This window comes from Chaetura pelagica, unplaced genomic scaffold, assembly GCF_000747805.2.
Source record: "Chaetura pelagica isolate M959 unplaced genomic scaffold, ChaPel_1.0 scaffold224, whole genome shotgun sequence".
Lineage (NCBI taxonomy): Eukaryota > Metazoa > Chordata > Aves > Apodiformes > Apodidae > Chaetura > Chaetura pelagica.
The window spans coordinates 1,331,629-1,352,059 of NW_009953316.1; the positions used below are offsets into that span (position 1 = coordinate 1,331,629).

General features: G+C 41.8%; 1 protein-coding gene across 2 annotated transcripts in view; it reads right to left on the reverse strand.

The window, feature by feature from the left end:
• Positions 1-708: 708 nt before the first annotated feature.
• Positions 709-20,431, reverse strand: part of CHCHD3 (coiled-coil-helix-coiled-coil-helix domain containing 3) — a 181,557-nt gene continuing 161,834 nt past the window's right edge. The window contains exons 7-8 of one of the 2 annotated variants that reach the window (XM_009998101.1): positions 7,713-7,848; positions 709-1,313 (exon numbers count right to left, since the gene is read on the reverse strand). In XM_009998101.1, coding sequence (XP_009996403.1) covers positions 1,287-1,313; positions 7,713-7,848 — 163 coding nt within the window. In that variant the 3' untranslated portion in view covers positions 709-1,286. The remainder of the gene's footprint in view (positions 1,314-7,712; positions 7,849-20,431) is intronic. The other variant, XM_009998102.1, reaches the window with a different exon arrangement.

Genomic DNA, 20,431 nt, shown 5'->3' on the forward strand with positions numbered 1-20,431 from the left:
TAGAAGCCTTAATTAAGCAGTACACACAAAGCATTCTGATAATTAGAATAGGAGAGGCACGGGCAATATTTTGAATATAAATGAGATCTGCAGGTGCACTTGCAGTTGCAGGGTAGGATGCAGTTCAAACATAGCCAATTAGAGAAACAACAGGTAAACAAATAGCAGAAGGCTCCAGACACGTTGCTCACTTGACACTATTGTTATTGTGTAAAAAAATCTTTGCTGAGATTGCCTGGTAAGGTGAACGTTGCAGTGGTTACCTGAACAGGAACAATTACATGGAGCAGGGTATTTGCAGAAGGACAGTCTGCAGGTTTGGGCTCAGCATGCCCTTCCATTCCCAAGTACCTTCCAAGAAAGGAAAATGGTAGTGCATGAATCACAGCACATTAGCACGTGGGATCCTTTTAGGCTGCTGTGCTGGAAAACAGTTCTACCACTCCTGAAATCAAGGTTGGTTATGCAGAGAAATCTATGCTTTAAAGCTTCATCAATAACATCTGCTGGAAAAACATAATTGACAGAGGAGAGGGAACATCATCCACCTCTGAGAAGTGGAAAGAGAGACAGGCTGAAACATCAATCTTGTGCATAAAATAGATTTATTGTTGGCATATTTGTCAGTACTTGATAGGACAAGGAGCACAACAAGAATCATCTCAGGTAAATAAAGGCCATGTTACATCTGAAGTGGTGGATCATTAACATCATTCCAGCAGAAGGCCTGGGGAGAGACTTGCATCAAGTTACACAATTTGTAAAATAAGTTAAAGCTCAATTTAGGTCATTATAGGTTGCAGGGAAAACTGTACTACGAGCAACAAGTAGAGGCTGTAGAGTGAGGAGAAGCCTGTGGGCTGACTTACCCACCAAGTGCCACCAGGTCCTGGCACACCAAGTGTTGCAGACCCGTGCCTCTGACAGTGAGAAGTTTTTCAGGAGATTCTACACTGAAATAGCAGCATTTGAAGGATTTTTCCCTTTTCTAAGGTCAGTGAAAGGTTCTTTTCTTTTTCTTCCTTCAATCACCAATAAGTGGATTTTACTAGGACTGAACAGTATCTTCGGCTGGACGATTTCTGATGTAATAAGATACAGGTCTTGGCTTCCCAAATGGTCACACTGATTGAACTGTGATGGTTTCTGCTCCTCAAATGGCTCTTCCAGTTCTTCTCTTTATTGGTCTGCCCTGTTAATGGGCTGTCATATCATTCTTGGGAAAAAAAAATGCTCTTCTGCTGAAATTAGAGTTGATGGTCTTGTGCTTGATTCGGACAATGCCTTTATCCTCCCCTGCCAAGCATGCTCTGCTAAGGGAACAGAGAGGGGTCATGGGGAGGGAGAAACACATATTTCAGTAACTCAGAGTTATTCTGGACACTCCCTGAAGTTTGGCTACAATTCCGTCCCAGGATTTGCAATTTTAAAAATAAAAACATATAAAAAACCCCACAGTGTCAACAGGCTTCATCACAGAGCCAAGTCACAGATGCACAAGGAAGCCATCTGAAGACTCTTCAAGCCAACCAACTGGAGGCCTGAAGAGCTGCAGTAATCATAGAATGGTTAAGGTTGGAAGGGACCTTAAAGACCTCATGGTGAAAAATTTCTTCTTGACGTCTAAGACCATTACCCCTTGTCCTATCCTTGACCTCTCTGGTGAAAAGCCCCTCCCCAGCTTTCCTGTAGGTCACCTTCAGGTACCTCCTTCCTGTGTTCTGAGTCATATTCAAAACCTCTATAGTCTGAACATGTTGCACCAACCTTTCACTTCATTATTCACCTCATGTGCAGAGTCAGGCCACCAAGAGCTTAAAGTGAAAATCTGTCAAGTAGTCCAAGAGTCACTCCTCTCACCACACCAAAGAGCTTTGCCATCAAGGTCTTGACCCTTCAGAGAGGTCCTTGGCCTCTACCATGAAAATACAGACTTGCAAGGACAGAATGTAGGGCTCTACTAAGAACTTATTACTGTCATGACCTAGAAATAAAAGGGTCTGCATAAATGAGCCCAGATATGGATACTATTTGTCTAGATGAATAAGGAGGAACAGAAAGTGGGATCTAACAAGACACTGACAGGGTAAGCAGGGAGGCTGGAGGCCATTCATGGTCACTGGAGGACTACAACATTGACCAAGGCAATCTCTTGTTCTTGCCTACATAATCTAGGTAATAGGGAAGACAGTAATGATGGGCTCCTTGTAAGAGATGGTAGGAAAGGATTTGATAATTTTTAGGGCTTATGTTTAGGAGCAAGTCCAAATGTAAAGCTTGAGATCTCACAGGAGACCTGCAAACAGCTGGTGCAGGTATTTGAGCAGCAGTATCTGGCCAGGCAGGGCACATGGTCATGTGAGTCTGGACTGCATTGTCAGAGGCACAGAAGTTAGGGCTTGGGAAAATTAAAGGGAATGAAAAATCTGCTGTCCTGCTTGTCTTCAAGCAAATTCTCACTGTATTTCTAAAAAACAACCCAGTGAACCATTTAACTAGATCAAGCAGCGTTTCCATAAGGATTAAGAAGTGTACCAAGGAGTAAGACAGGGTGCACAAGGAAAAGATGGTAAATGTCCTTGAGATCACAAACATTCTCCATGGTAGAGAAGCACAAGCTGCCAAAATCAAAGGAGTTGGTTTTAAGCTCCCTTGGTGCTGCTGCAAACAGAACTAATGGAAACTCTTAGTTAACAAAATCTCCATCCCCAGTCTGACAGCATCTCTACAGAGAGTTGTGTAAAACTGCTGAAGGCTACTTTACCTGCAAGACTCTTTTTGCACTGGTATTATAGAAACTTGCTTGAAGGCAGCACTGGGCTGAATATTAACTTTACATAAATTTAACACTGCATAAGTTCACGCAGGAAATTCCCAACAGATCTAAGAAAAATTGTGCTGCTTTCATTCAGTGTCCTAAGGAAAGAAACCACAGGTATTTCTTCCTCAAATGGATATTTCTGCCCTTAAAATTTCATCTTCAGATACATGGGAGTGTCCCAGGGCTTGCTTTGGTTTTCTATAAATACTGGGCTTTTTTTAGTGTTCTTTACTGACTCTTGCCATTTAACATCACCTAAGAAATGAATGCATTTAAAATATTTTCCTTGTATTTTTTCCTAACACCAATGTAGGCAAAAAAAGGAATCTGGCCTGATTCTTCCATGCTGAACTTCCAGCAATTAGGGTAGTGTTAAATGGTGGCCATAAAAGAGAAGCTTTTTTATTGTGTTTCAGTTCAGTGTTTCCAGCTACACTAATGACACGTTTTTCTGTTAGACTGGAAGATGGTATCCACTAAAACACTGGAAGATGAGGCTAAAATAATGGTTTTATTTGGTCTAGGACACATAATTAAGGATCCTACAAATTATTTGACAAATTCAAATAATGGTTACAACAAAGCTACAGTTTGTAGGCAGGCTGTGAGACACCAGCAGCTGTTGGTATCACTCTTTGAAGTACTTTCAAATCTCACCTGCTTGCAGAGACTTGTATCCCTCTCAAATTCAATGGTCTAACAGGAACCTATGGCACAGACTTCATTAAGCTATAGTGGACTTGTGTTTCCCTATAGGAATTAGGACTCTCTGGAACCCAGGGGAAAGGAAAACAAATAGTAAAAAAGAATCATAGAATGGTGAAGGTGGGAAGGGACCTTAAAGATCATCAGGTTCCAACCCCCCTGCATGGGCAGGGACACCTCTCACCAGACCAGGCTGCACAGGTGCTCCAGGTGCTCTAAGGTCTCCCTGGAGCCCTCTCTTCTCCAGGCTGAACACCACAACCCTCCCAGCCTGTCTCCAGAGCAGAGCTGCTCCAGCCCCCTGATCATCCTGATGGCCCTTTTCTGGACCCTCTCCAACAGCCCTATCATGAGGACTCCAGAGCTGGTCACAGTACTCTATGTGTGGCCTAAAAAGGGTAATGTTAACATTTAACAAAAATACCCTAAAGGTTATTTTAACATCCACCTTGTCCATATCACTGGACAGCAAACTAGGATAAGTGATAAAAATGCCACGGGATGGTCTGAATTAGTGCCTGGTCTGACTGGAGTTACTTCAGCAATGGGAGCACAAACACGTGCCAAAGATAATCCAAATATCTTCTCCTTAATGGCTCCATTAAGTAGATTTTTCTTTCCATTACTATTACAATAAAATGCAAACATTAACAATAGAGTCTAATTTCTCTCACTAGCTTCTCATGACTTTGGGAAAAGATTTCAAGTGAAGATACAACAATGTGTCAAACTCCTCTGAATTAACAGCTCTCTGGGCCTTTCTAACAAGGGGAGAAAAGGACAGATAGAGACATGAGATTACAGACAGGATGAGAAATAAGGAACATAGAGAAGAGGGGGTGAGATAATTATAAGCAAGATAGGGAAGAAAGAGGAGTCAATAAATTCAATTTATGAAAAGCACAGAGTGTGCTCAGCCTGAGCACAAGTGCCCAGACTCACCGCCAGGAAATCGGATTAGTGAACTTATTTGGTTTTCAATATCTTGGTCTATTCCCTCTAGCAAATTTTCCTCTTTGTTTGTTTCTTGTAGCCAGTGTCAGTTAACTTTTTCATTTCTGAACCTGCTCTTTATCCCACTCCTCTGCCTTCCAACCAGACACACATAGGAGGTAATTTTGCAGTATTTTACAACAGCGTTTAGTCATTATTTCTAAGCAACTGTTTCCCTGGACTTCTGGGCTATCAGGGAGCAAAAATAATTACAATTAAAGCTGCAACACATGGAGGATGAGCTGCTGAGGACTGATGTTCATTAGGAAAACTCATTGTTCCTTTTGCAAATATTTCCATCATAAAAGGCTTCTCTTTCTCTGTTATCATAAAAGGGAAACCTCTGAATTCTCATCTTGAAGCATGTGTGAAAGAGAATAAGAAACATTTAGGAAACACTTTTAACTACTTGACAGGCTTGGTTGAAGATTGTAAACAAAAAAAGGTATTTAAAAGGGTTCAAAAACCTCATGCTCGTATTTATGCAATTTCCTTTTCCTGCAACTTCTTGAACATGAATTAATCCATCCTCATCATACTCATCTGAAGAATTTTGTAGCAGATACAAACTTCAGCTGTAGCTTAAACATGTCTCAGCAATTAATCGACATTTTTAAGTTACTTTAAAAAATAATACAAAATTAAAATACAGCAAATTAGTGTTCCAGATGATGAAGTTCCAGAAGTGAAGTTCCAGACCACTACATAACAACCTAATATTATTCACTGGCCTGTTTTAGAAAATATCTGACACCCATGCATGGTCCAGTAACTTCAGACTGGATTTTGAAATACAAAATCACACTAAGGAAAAACTTAGGACAAAAAAAATAGACACAAATTATTGTAACAGTAGGAATGGAAAAAAAAAAAACCAAACAATTCAATTTAAAGTAAAAGAAATCCTGTTCAAAAGGTTATGGGGAACTGAGCAGCTTAGAAGAAGGGGATGAGCAGAGATCTCTAGCTGGAGCTGTAGCAGCTTCTGTGCCCAAGGAAGGAACATGGCAAAGATGGTTGCACTTCTCAGGCTTGAGTGTCTGAACATGGCTCAACCATCCTTCCAAAGTAATAAAGTCTCTAGCAGATTTATGAAAGAAAGCCTTAGGCTAGGATGTCATTAAAGGAGAACACTGAGGTCCTGGAGTGTGTCCAGAAACAGGCAATGGAGCTGGGGAAGGGTCTGAAGCACAAGTCTTATGAGGAGCAGTTGAGGGAGCTGGGAATGTTCATCCTGGGGAAAAGGAGGCTGAGGGGAGACATTCTCTGCTCTCTGAACTGCCTGAAAGGAGGCTGGCATAGGGGGGGGTGTCGGTCTCTTCCCCCAGGTTACAGGTGATAGAACAAGTGGAAATGGCCTCAAGTTGTTCCAGAGGAGGTTTAGGTTGGATATTAGGAAAAACTTCCCCAAAAGGGTTGTGAGGCCCTGGCCCAGGCTGCCCAGGGAAGTGGGGGAGTCCCCATCCCTGGAGGGATTTCAAAGTCACACAGATGTGGTGCTGAGGGACATGAGTTAGTGGTGGCCTTGGCAGTGCTGGGTTAATGGTTGGACTTGATGATCTTAAAGGCTTTTTCCAAACAAAACCATTCTATGATTCTGAGGTGATTTTAGAGCAGCCCAGACACCCAAACTGGCCCCGTCCTGCTGTGCTCAGGAGAACCACACTCCGAGTTTTGCTTCCAGCACTGCCAATCCAGTGAGGCTGCCTGGGCAAAAAGGAGCTTAGCAACCATATAAACAAAGATTTTACAATAATAACACCCCACAAATCCTTTAAGCACTGTGGTCTGAGAATAGCTCTAGTACTGCCACACAGTCATTGTCTCCTACCACCACACTAGACCACAAGCAGAGTTAACTCCAGCAAGATCTTCAGGAATACAAGAGCAAAAATGGTCACAGAGAATAATGACAAAATCTTACTTACAGAAAAGTATTTCTGTACAGGCAGAATGAACTCCAGTGAAAATGATTATCAAATACTAGACGTGCCTGCTGGGTCTCTGCTAACATATTAGAACATGTGTTTTCACATGTTCAAATATTCATTAATGGATTTTAGCAGAAATAAAGATCAACAGACTTATTTAAGCCCTTTCTACATGCACTGCAAACATGATCTATAAGCACACTTCCAAGTGGCCTAATAAGACTTATAAATTTTAGCTTCTTTTAACTGGAAGATGCACATCTTACTGCTATTTCTCTTATGCTGCCCTAATAAAACATAAAGATTTTGATCTATAGTAACAACCTGTACCCTAGAAAACTGGATGAGAGAAGGGCAAGACCACGTAAAGGGCAGTATTAGACTCTCAGATTATGTGTTGTGTCCAATTCTGGAGCTCCCAACACGAAAAGGACATGGAGTTCATAGAGAAAGTCCAGAGAAAGGCCACAAAGGTGATCCAAGGGCTGGAGCACCTCCCCTATGAGGACAGGCTGAGAGTGTTGGGGGTGTTCAGCCTGGAGAAGAGAAGGCTCCAGGGAGACCTTAGAGCAGCTTCCAGTGCCTGAAGGGGCTCCAGGAAAGCTTGGGGAGGGACTTTACAAGGGCTTGTAGCAAGAGGACAAAGGGGAATAGATAAAAACTTGAAGAGGGGAGATTTAGATTAGACATGTGGAAGAAATCCTTTAGGGTGAAGGTGGTGAGACCCTGGCCCAGGTTGCCCAGGGAAGCTGTGGCTGCCCCATCCCTGGCAGTGTTGAAGGGCAGGTTGGATGGGGCTTGGAGCAGCCTGGAATGGTGGGAGGTGTCCCTGCCCACACAGGGGGGTTGGACCTAAATGATCTTTAAGATCCCTCTCAACCCAAACCATTCTATGATTCTATGATAACACAAAAGAAATCAAGGCTTCCAACTGGTGGGCAACCTGGTTTGAGACATCCATTCAATTATCATATTTAGGAAAACCAGTATCAGGTAGTTTAATCCATTTGTTTCACTGCTAAAACTGCAGATACCAGGAAACATCTGCCAGCAGCAATAGCTACTACACTGAACAACAGCTTCCCAAAAGGAAGAGATGGAAACCTTAGTATTTAAATACATTGAGAATGGAGTCCACAGAGCTTGTGAAAACAAACATATTTACTGAGAACTGCACTGCTTTAGCATGTAAGATGGACTATTTGGATAATCTGATGGTCTTCATCTTCTTCACTCCAGCAGGGGCAGTGTTTCTAACTCACCTGTTTGGCACGGTTGACACAATGCAGGTACTGGCTGGCCAGGGCAGAGCAGCTGAGGGTCTCCTGAGGGTGTTGTTGATAACACTGTAGAATTTTATCCTGCAGATCAGTGCAGATGGGATGGGACTCGTATCGCCTGGGGAAAGAGAAAAGAACTTTTTGGTTTCCTTCTCAAAAAGCTTTCAGGAAGGATGTAACTCATTTTTTCATTATTTTTTGAAAAGAAGTAAATTAATAGAAGCGAAGGAAAACACTTTAAAGTTAGAAAGAAATGCTGTTTCTAGAGCTAATTGAGTTATAAATTGGTAATATCAGATGCAAACATCAACGTGAGCAGCCAAAGTTTGGTTCTTAGGACCACAAGTGTCCTGCTGATCCAGAGAAAATTAACATCTCACTTCTTATGAGCACACATCTTGAACTGAAGGTCCCAGCAATGAGGAAGCACATATGACCTCACCCACATTAGAAAACCAGTCACAGAACTACAGGAGAAAGTCTCATTGCTGTGTAGCCCTGTGGCCATAAAATCTTGCTACTTATTAAACATTGCTCCTGCATAGAAGTGAAGTCACTCATTGGGCTGACCTTGAGAATAAAAAAACCCTCCTCTTTTTTTTGCCACCGTCAGCAAATTACACAACCTCCTTTTGCTGATCTGATGATGGTCTCTATTTTTGGTGCATCCTCCCTCCCATCACCTCAATTCTAATCCCAACACCAGATGTGCAAGTTATTTAGGAATTTTTCTCTCTTTACTACATGGATTCATTACTCTTGCCTTCTTTTTTTTGCTGACACTGTAGACTTTTTGCCTTCAGTGGAACTCAAGAGGAAGGGAATCTTCCTTAGTCTGCCCTGTTAAATCCTATCTCTTTTGGATAAAAATCTTGTCATTTGCATTCATTTAGAAAATGTTATCCAGGCTCATAGTGCCACAGAATTAAAATGAGAATACAATACTTTCCTATTTCAAAAGTAAGGGCATTGAAGTGAAGTGTTGCAGAGATGAGATGTCCACTGAAATTTTAAGCTAACTGGACACCTACTTTCTAAATACTTTTTAAGGTATAAGCACAAATCAAATCAGTTAAACCACTTTCACACCAAGATACCTACTTTCTAAATACTTTTTAAGGTATTCCTTCCTATAAGAGCAAATCAAATCAGTTAAACCACTTTCACACCAAAAATAAAATATTTCAATGGTGGAAAAAAGTACATAAAAAAGTAGAAAAGAATTTCCAGTTTATATGCCTTGAAAACAAGCATTTGTTTTACACGTGAGAACTGTACATGTAACACATCTTCCCATCTACCCTACCAGGAAAACCTGACAGTGGTCAATCTAACTTCCATTCCAGTGCACGTTATTCTTAGTTCAATAAGGGTGTAAAAAGCCCAGGGTTCATCACCCACAGTATCTTCAGTTTAATATTCTGTTCCTTATTACTTTGCTGATTGGCCAAGGCAGATCTGTTTTACTACAGGAAGAAAGTGAAGCATGAAACACAACACTGTTCCTCAGGGGAATCGAGTTCTTGGCAGTCACTCAAGATGTAGTTACCAATAAAAAAGGAGGAATGTTAAGTCACCTTGATTTTACAGTACATACCTATATAAAACATCCCTCTTACTCTTTTCATTCCTTACCATACATCTGTAAAATGCCTAAAACAGAATTCAAATGCAGTCCCAGGTGCTCATCTGCTTTATGATCTGCAAGTTCAAACTTCTGTAGAGTCTTAGGGATGAGCATTTTCCCTTAATCCCTACTCTGCTGGTATCAGCAAGCACTTCAAAAGCCTGTTAGGCATCAAAATATATGACCATAAACTGCTGCACACTGACTGATGATGGCAAGGTCTGTATCAGGATGGAGCATGAGAGGAAGCACCACGTACACTCCGTACACATTAGACTTTCCCAGTGGTGATGATTTCAGGCCAACTAAACCAGATCTCATTTTAAATGCCTGAAACCCTGGTCAGGATTGATCAACCAATACAACAGATCATGAGTTAACAAAAAATACACACAGCAAACCTTGCTGTGCCTTCCCTCACAAATGATTTAAGTGTGACCTCATAGAGTGTGTCTTACAGAAAGGTGAGGAGCAAAGAATAAGGCCTTGCTACAGAAATTCTGTACATGTCTTTAAAGCCATTTCAACATGGCTCCTCTAACCACATTCAGGAGCATGTTTTAATTGTGGGGGCTTTTGTGTTTTGTTTTGGGTTTTTTTTCTCTAAGCCATGGCATTATTGGCCATTCAAAGTCCACATATTATTCCTTATGTGAATGCTTCAATGGACTCCCTACTTTGCCAACCAAAGTGTCCTGTAAGACACGTTTCCTGCTCCACAGTTACTCGTTTTCACACTCAGACTTTTCACTGGTCACTTTTCAAAACATGCTCTCAGCCCATTGCCTTTCCTTCCAGACACTGCAGACCTGACACAGGTCAACACCAAAAAGGCAACTTCCTTCAAGTCAATGAAGTATATGTATCCAGCAGGACCAGAGCAGGGATTGTCCCCCTCTGCTCAGCACTGGTGAGGTCACACCTTGAATCCTGGGGTCAGTTCTGGGCCCCTCAGAACAAGAAGGACATGGAGGGGCTGGAGCACGTCCAGGGAAGGGCCACGGAGCTGGGGAAGGGGCTGAAGCACAAGTCTGCCCAGAAGCAGCTGAGGGAGCTAGGGGTGTCCATCCTGGAGAAAAGGAGGCCAAGGGGAGACCCCACTCTCCGCAGCTGCTGGAGCAAGGGGGAGTCTGCCAAGTAGCAAGCTACAGAACAAGAGGAAATGGCCTGAAGTTGTGCCAGGAGAGGTATAGATTGGATATTAGGAAAAATATCTTCCCTCAAAGGGTTGTCAGGCTCTGGCACAGGCTGCCCAGAGCAGTGGTGGAGTCCCCATCCCTGGAGGGATCTCAAAGCCATGTAGATGTGGTGCTGAGGGACATGGTTTAGTGGTGGCAGGGCTGGGTTAATGGTTGGACTCAGTCTTAAAAGTCTTTTTGAACCAAAACGATCCTATGATTCTAGAGTCCATTTCTTGGATTAATCTGTTGAAGGAGAGCACTGTCTTCCCTATTGATCTGCTGTGCTTGTTGAACAACCCTAATGCACTATTTGCACTTTTGGGAAAAGACTAAATGAGATTACTGTCTCACATGAGATGGCTGTAAACCACGTGCTGCAGGATCTCCTGTTCAGGAAAGAAGGTTGTAATGCCCATTATGGTAACCCCACTGAAGAGTTTGCAATTGATTTCTGTTTGGTGATGGATGACAGGACTCCTGGATGGATGGTCAAAAACAGCCAACAGCAGGGAAACTCCTCAAAAGGGAAATGAAATATCTCCCTAAAAGAGAACTCCTCTATTGTTCGTATAAATAGGGGGAACTGAACAGAAGCATTTAAGGGGCTGTGGGGCTTGGCTGAAGAATAAGCTTGTAAGAAAAGGAAGGAAAAGGGAAAGGTTTTAGTGAAAACTCAGTAATTATGTGGAATCTGTAGTAAAAACATGGAGGTTTTAAATACCTGAATGGGTAAAGTGACATGGTCTGGTCCCAGACCTGACCCTGCTTCAAGTAGAAGGTCCCTTCCCTGAACTATCCTGTACCCTGAGAGAGAGAGATATCTGCATTTTGGGACACGTGGCCAGGAAAGTCTCCCATTAATGGTTTGCTTTGCTTTTTTTAAAAACACTTAGGAATTTCACAACTAAACTGAAGGAAAAATACACAACGTAGCAGTGCCCAGGACTGCTAGGGAACCCTGAGAGATCTCCCATCTCCACTCAGTGCAGCTCCACAACTTCTTTACAGAATCAACACACATGAAACCTAAAAGGCCTTTCTTAGCAAAAGTCAAGATGAACAGCAGTCTGCTCTGCCACATGGCTCCCTAGTAACGACGTGTTTTTATGAAGTTTGCAATTACTTCATCTGCTTTTGCTTTCCCAGCTGCTCCTCAAGCACCTCACACGCCAGCAGAATATTTCTACGTGCTGGAAAAACCCTCTGAGGGAGCCCCACACCCACCTTTTCCATCAAGCTGATGCGCCGCAATCTCATCCAGGTAGTGGGATGAAGAGACAGAAGAAAATGAGAGAGAGTTTTCAAAAGAAATATTCTATGCTAAAGTATGAAGAGAAAATTTAATGAAGGTAACTTTGTACTCCTGGAGCCTCTGTCAAAGAGCATAGCTTATTGTACTCCTGGGGGCAGCAAGAAAGGAGCCCCTTCATGGCATTCAAGCAAAATGTCTACTAAAGAGGAAACTGGAAATCACCACGGTAAGCTTTACAAGTTTTTGTGATAAAACTGACATTCTGACTGAAGGAATCTGAATGGCTGATGAGTTTCCAACTGTGCAGGTATCTGGCATAATCCCACCAGATCGGGGCTTCAGGCAATTGTCGTAAAATATGGGGGGAAAAATAGCAAAATAAACCAGCAGACAATAGAAAAAAAACAGTGCCATTAGCTGGCCAGAAGTATCCAGGGCTTCATTTTATTCCTCATTAAAATGCTGACACCTATCAAAACCATCTGTTTTTATTTGTGTAAACCTTCACATCTAAGGATACCTCAGGACTACTAAATACAACAATCCTCTGGATTCAAGGCCAAGCAGCACGATACAGCCCAACCTGCATCTAAGTGTACTACAGAAGCACAGGATGGTCTGGGTTGGAAGGGACCTCAATGATCATCTAGTTCCAGCCTCCCTGCATGGGCAGAGACACCTCCTGCTAGACCAAGTTGCTCCAAGCCTGGTGTAAAGTGTAAAATCTTGCCTTCTCCTCCACATTAGTAGCTCAGCACATCCACAACCAAATCACAAACAGGGGACAGTCCCCACCATGTGCTCTTCTCCCAGCCATGCTTGGTGTTGTCCAGGGAAACTTTAAAACAAAAATGTGTAAACAAAAATTAGACCCAAAGCACCAGTGTGGGAAAGCCCTGGAATTGCTGTTTCAACCTGTTTATTTACTTCTGCTGATGCAGGAAAGAAGTCATGCTGTGACCAGACCCCAGCTGCACTAGGTAGCATGCAAAGAAAAAATAATAAGGATGTTTCTTTTCTCAACATGCTTAGAATGCACATAAAGATAAGAACAACAAATTGAAGTTGAAACAAAAGGAAACTGAGGCTATCTGTACCCTCACGACAGGTAACCAACCCTCTAAGCAGAGCAACAGAGTAATTGTTCTTAAGTGCTTTATGGCCAACCAAGAGGATTTTTAGAGGGATTTGTGGGAAGTTGATCAATTAACATTGTCTATGTCTGGCAGAACTTCCTTCTGAGAAACAGCTAAACTTAGGGCTTGTTTGAAAAGTAAGTGAGGGATAGAAGGTGGCATCACCAGCAGTTCAGAGAGGAAGTAAACAGAGAACTGGAAGCAGCAGGGAAGCAGAAATAGGACATACAGGGCTTCAAAAGTGAAGATCAGCGACTCATCGGGATAAGATGTAATGGCTGGGGGGAAACAAACAAACAAAAAACATTGCAGTAACTGGTAGTCAGAGTTGCAATGGATTTAGTTGAAGAGATGGGTAAGAAAGGCAACATTTGAGGTATTTTGCATGAAGAGCTCAGCAAGAGGGAAACGTAAACCTCGCTGCCAAAACCTAGAGAGAAGGTCAGCTCAAAGATGAAGTACGAGCAACAAGTCTGGACCAGCAGCAAGGCAGTGGTAGTTTTCCCCCTGACACAAAAAAGTGGTGGTGAGGGGGTTATTCTTTAAGATTATGTCACCCAAAAAGAGCCACTTCTCACAGCATCTCTTCTGAGTGAATTCGCTGGACTTGGTTATAGCATAGAAAAGAGTTGCAAAACAGGTAACAGGAAAAATGACAAAAGGGCAGACAGTAAATGGAGATCCTTTCTGCTACACCACTATTCTTAGTTGTCAAATTCATTTACTCTTTATATAAAATGATTTTTAAAAAGAATCTTCACACATTAAGTAGGTGATGACTTCAAATCCCATCACAAAACATGCAGAGCACAAACCAAACCGTTATTATCTTCCAAAAATCAGTTGGAAGTGACACCACAGCTCTGATTTCTGAAGATCTACAACCCATGTTATGAAGCAGCCCATAATCAAACACACAGAGCCCTTGTGTGTGTGTGGGAAGTGCTGCCAGCAAAAGATCAAGTCCTGTAGAGCTGATTCTTGCTTTTATTTACACTTGACTATACAGTGTGACTTTTCCAAAAGGTGTACAAGAAAATTTGCTTAATGAATCTGTGATGAAATGGTTTGAATCAGTCATTTCTGCTCTACAACTGAGAGTGCTAAATGTGTGTAGCAACACTAAATAAATGAGTTCTACAGAGGTTGGGATGCAATGTACTCCCCACCTGCTGATGTATCTTTAGAGCCACTAGGGATCAAGTCCAGTGTTAATACTGCCTGAGTTATTTTTAGATCCTTTAGCATAAAATCCCAGCACCGACGAAAACGTAGGCAAATATTTGTCATCCTCTCATTTATTTCATCTCTCACCCAGTTCCCCCTTCAAAGCAAATAATCTATTTCAAACATTATGACCTTTGAAATTGAGGGACAGAGATCAGAAGAGGAGAAAAGACACATTCCAGCATATTCACTTGAAGACAGACATTTAATTATGTCTTGAGAGTACTAAGCCAAGTTCAATACGTTGACAAAAATCTGGTTCAACAATGAAGATTGGCAAATAGTACTGACAGTAGTACTGACCTTTTCAGATGCTTTTTTTTCTACCTCAGGAATGTTTCCCACCTGGTATGCTGGTAGGACCCAGTTCAGCTTTTGGCAGAAGGAAAACGGAAACCATTCTGTGTATCACAACTTATTTATTGCATACAGGGAGGAAAGAGCATCTCCAAGAGTAACAGAGAGAATTTATGGTCTCAAATCTGGCAGAGAACATAAATATGAGCAGAACTTCAAGAAATGAATAATTCTACATTTGCATATGCAAAGTTATGCACATTCTTAAACTCTTTGCTGGGCTGGGACTCGGAATAGGAAGAAATCAGGATGAGCATCAGAAAAGATTTCCTGGTTGTCAATGCTAATCAGATCAATAAACTAGTAGCCAAGGTAAGGCTCCAGACTCTTAGGACATTACTTTAGGGCCAGATCTCTTCAGCCTTGAGACAGACAATTTCAAGTCTTTGCAAGACAATTTAGGCTGCATCTTGAATCCTTGGGTTGGTTCTGGGCCACTCACTACAAGGAGGACATGGAAGGGCAAGAGAGTATCCAGAGAAGGGCCACAGAGCTGGGGAAGGGGCTGGAGCACAAGGAGAAGGGTCTGGGGGAACTTCTGAGGAGCAGCTGGGGGAGCTCAACCTGGAGAAAAGGAGGCTGAGGGGAGATCTTCTTGCTGTCTGTAACTGGCTGAGAAGAGGTTGGAGTAAGGGGGGGTTGGTGTCTTCTCCAAAGTAATAAGAGAAAACTGTGTCAACGGGAGGTTTAGATTGACTGTCAGGAACAATTTCTTCCCTGGAATGGTTGTCAAGGCCCTGGCACAGGCTGCCCAGGGCAGGGGTGGAGTCATGATCCCTGGAAGGATTTCAAAGTCTTGTAGATGTGATGCTGATGGGTTAGTGGTGGCCTTGGCAGGGCTGGGTTAATGGTTGGACTTGATGGTCTTAAGGGTATTTTCCAACCCAATCAATTCTATTATTCTAAGGAAACATGAGGCTGATCTGTGAAAGCATCAATGGCATGTGGAAGAGAGGCAGCCAGTGGGGTTTTCTAGCAGCAGCTTTACAATGAAAACATTACAGAGGACTTTTCCAAACATCTACTTCCATTGGTATTTTAGCTGTTTTCATATTATTCTGTCCCTACGTTAAGTTTTCTAGTGATGTTACATCACTGTGTGTATCAAGCACACAAAATAATCCAGACAGACCTAAACAAAGAACAAAATCCCAAACAAGCAGCATAAACTAAGCCCACAGCAGCACATCATGCTGTACCTTTCTTACTGTCACTGATTTCCCAAGAACTATAAAACTCACTTCAGATTTTTGTCAACTCGTGAGTAACATAATCATCCCAAAAACTGTGGTAATGAAATCTTCACAGCACCTTGCACTACTACACTACAGAAGCAGCTTTCCTTTAATATAGGTGCTGTATAATGCGTTCTGATAAGGAGGCACATTTCTCATCTACACTCAACTACTGCACTCAATGTGAAACACCACAAGACACCAACTCGTGGCATGTTAATATCCAAATATTACTCCCTGGAGCAATATATCTTTAACTGTTTTCTTCAGCCACAAGAGGTCAAAAATCCTGTTATTGACCACAAAAAGAAGAGATTTTATGTGTAGAAGTAGTGTAGAGAAAAAGCAATCAACAGTTAGACACTCAAAGCATCACTGCTCCCATGGGTGATGATTACTTCAGGGAACTGAAGGCTGCTATCTTAAGAGATTAAAAAAAAAGCCAATTCTTCATTTGGCCATGAAGTTATTTAACAAAAAAGGCTTTGATTCACTCTGATAAGCTACAAAGGCTACGTGCACTTCCTGGGGTCTTGCAATGGGCTGTGGTGAGCCACCCTGTTCATGAAACATAGTCACTTGGGCTGCAACAACAGTCATGTGTGAGCAAACATGCATAAAGAGTAATAATCACCCTGAGAACATGGGTACTGGGCCTCACTACAATGTATCTTAGTTTTAATGTCCTTGTACAATGAATTGCAGAAATGCTAAAATAGAATGCCCTCAACAACCCTTTAATACCCTAGGAGGTAAAATGCACCTCTAGCCATAAAGAAATCATAGAAGCATAGAATGTCTTGGGTTGGAAGGGACCTCTAAAGGTCCTCTAGTCCAACTCCCCTACAATAAGCAGGGACATCTCACACTAGACCAGGTTGCTCAGAGCCCCATCAAGCCTGACCTTGAGTGTCTCCAGGGATGGGCCCTGCACAACCTCTCTAGGCAACCTGTTCCAGTGATCCACCACCCTCATATTAAAGAACTTTTTCCTGATGTCCAACCTAAATCCACCCTTCTCTAGCTTGAAACTTGCTTGTCCTGTTGTTACATGCCCCAGTGAACAGCTCTTCCCCAGCCTTCTTAGAGGCCCCTTTCAGGTATTGGAAGGTTGTTGTAAGGTCTCCCCTGGAGACTTCTCTTCTTCAGCATGAACAACCCCAACTCCCTCAGCCTGTCTACATAAGAGAGGCAAATATATATAATGAAAGTCAAATAATGAACTTACTTTAGACAGGAGTTCCAAAGCACAACATTCATGCTTTTTCATTATTTTTAAACTGTTTTTCACTTTAAAATTTTTCACTGCCTACTGGTAGACATTTCCCTGAGACCTATTGTAAGACATGGTGGTACCTGGAAAGCAACATTCCCCCAGAAGGAGCTGGTGTTGCAGGGAGTAAATCACTGCCAGCTCTCTAAGACCTTTCAAAGGTTTCTCCTTATGCATTTGCTGTGTGTTGGCAGCATTAATTAGACACTAGTTATTTAATGGAACTTCAATCTGATCCAAGAAAGTGATTCTGATGCCTCATGTTTTACAACCTTATCACTTATTATAAGTTTGCCATGGTCTTCAGCTACTTTGGTAGTGGGTTGATTTTTAGTTAAAGTATCTCAGGTTTGCCAAACTTTAGATCAACCACTACTATTTTTCCCAGTTAGGTCATGCCCCTGGATTTCAACTGGTTCTCACTTGAGTTTTACTGCTAATTGCTGCTGACTGAAGAATCTCACTTGCTCCTGCTGCTGCACATCTTGTTACAAAGGATGGTCCAACCTAAGTGAATAATTCTTGCCATCCACAGCTGCAAATTAGTGAATTTAGTCATCACACTGGGTTTTTTGGTTTGCTTTTTTAGGGGTCTAAATGTAACAGTCTGAAATAACCCTTACAGGAGAACAGTAAGAATTTAAAGCAAAATACCTCAGTAATGGAGATTGTAACAGAAACAGCATTTTTTTCTAACAATGTTTCCTCCTCCTAGTATCACTTACACAAGCAGGTAAAAATCTAAATGGCCTCTTTCATTTCATGGCACAAGCAATAAAGGTCTCCTCTGGGGGTACTGCCTAGATAAACCAGCAGGATTTGATTGTGCTCATCCCACTTGGTGGGAAAGGTGAGTCTACTTTGAAGCTCACAGGGTGGTGAGGGCAAGCACCCTACTAAGGGTACAGAGAGCTGAGAGAGACAATAATGAACATAATTATAGTCAGTTATTGTTTGGTCTACTTAGGGCCTTACTTTATAATGCTACTGCCAGTAGAGCTATTTTATGTGATACCTTTTTTTATGCAGCAACTTTTTCATAAATCAAAGCACAAGCAATACCAGGCAGTTCCTCCTGCAGCCTGCTTGACAATAAAAGTTAACACTGAGCCCTGGCTGTTATCAATCTTCATAAATGTGTCCATGATATAGCAAGCCTGTTCCATGTTACACTGAGTCTGTTGCTAATGCATGCATAGGAGCAACCCAGTGGCTTAATGGATCTTCTAAATGGCTTGAAACTGGGACTCATGTTAAGTGGCAAGGAAAGCTTTAAAGAGATAACTGCTTTTCTCATTTCCTTCAATACACAGTAAAATCATTTCACTTTACAGCAGGTAACCTCTCTAGGCAACCTGTTCCAGTGATCCAACACCTTGAGATTAAAGAACCTCTTCCTAATGTCCAACCTAAATCTATCCTCCTCTAGCTTAAAACCATCACCTTTTGTCCTATCATTACATGCCCTTGTGAACAGCTCTTCCCCAGCCTTTTCATAGGCCCCTTTCAGGTATTGGAATGTCACTATTCTTTATACATATATATATTTATAAGTACATATATCTATAAATATATATACAGGTTCATATATAGGTTTATATATATATGACAATATATAATCAGTATTTCAGTAGTTCCTTGGAGCAGAGATCCAAGTGACAAAGGATATTTTACATTCACAGAATCATAGGATGGTTCAGGTTGGAAGGGACCTTCAAAGGTCATGTAGTCCAACCCCCTTGCAGTGAGCAGGGACATCTGCAACTAGAGCAGGTTGCTCAGAGTCCCATCCAACCTGGCCTTGAATGTTTCTAGGGACAGGGTTTCTACCACCTCTCTGGGCAACCTGTGCCAGGGTCTCACCACCATCACCATAAATATTTCTTCCTTACATCTAGTTTGAATCTCCCCTTTTTTAGTTTAAAACAATGATCCCTTGTCCTACCACTACAGGCCCTGCTAAAAAGTCTGTCCCCAAGTACTGTATTCAAATATGACAGAATAAATAAACAATTCAAGAGCACACACATTGTCTTTTGAAGTGGTATTGCTTGACCTGTATTAATTTGGATATTATTTAAAAACAAGTAGCTTACAGCACATAGCCAAAACAACAGCCTGGTGGTGGAGTTTGACTTTCACACGTCTATATTGCAAGGATCCAAAAAAAGCAACAATAAACAACTTTATCTGCCTAAACCTGAGGTTTACAAGGTACTGAGGAACTTGCAGGCAGCTTCTGCCCCATGCAGTGTTGTGATATGCAACCAGAGAGGAGCAAAAAGTCTCAAGGTTTCAAATGAAAGAGAATTTGGGATCGAGCATTACAGAGATTAGCTTGATCCTTAATCAATTCTCAAGAAAAACAACCAAAACCTCTTCTGCAGCCTGTCCAGAAGAATATCTGCAACTTCTTTACCTACAGGAGCCAAAATAATTAGTGGAGAACTGGTGGACTGGATTTATTTGACACTGGATCTATCGAGTAAGAATTATTTAAAATCTACACTGACCACATGGCCCTTATCTTTTATTGAGAGGGTTATAACAATTTTTTGGCCAAAGAACAGTGCCTAGTGAAGGCATGAGGAGAATGGATGTGATAGAAGAAAAGGAACTGCATTTCATCAGAAGCAAGATTTCACTAACAGTAAAGCAGTGTAGACAGAGAGGCAGTCTATTACACACAGATCTATAAAGCCTGTCTCATAAAACCTTCTGATCCTGAGCTTCTTATGCTTCCAGTAATGCACACAGCACAGGGCAGCATTTGCTGTGGAATATTATCCATCTTAACCCAGCCCAGACAGGGGAGTCCATCTTTATAAAGTTTATAGCCACAAACACAGCACTCGAGTGGTCTCCTTAACAATACCCATATTAGCTTTACCTATTTTATCCCACTCCTTGCCACAGGTTTAAATGTGTGGTTTAAATGTTCCAGGGCTACACTTTGATTTTACATTGCAGGCAGACAAGTGGGAAGGCAGAGGACAGGGAGAAAGTGCATCTTTATGATTATTTTTTTCAAACATTGTCACGTTTTCCAATTTCAGTTATAGATCCTCCATAGAAGCAGAGAGCACTTGGACTGACAAAACCCACCAACACTTAACTGCTCCATAAAGAGTAATAGGAAGAAAATATTCTTCTGCTGAACAGCTTTGTAGCTCCTTATGTTCTTTTAGGGTTAGAAAGTGTCCTGCTTATCATGCTTCTAAGTGTGCAGCATGGAATAGAAATATCAGGTCACATCTATACAAGACAGAATGTCTTGAAACACCACCACAAACCAGAAATATCAGGGAAATCTTCTCTTTAAATACAGCAGGAAAAAAAGATTTTTTATTTGCTTAAGAATGAAACTAGTGTCAAAGGAAACTTGAAAATGCTTTTATCAGATACTTAAAAAA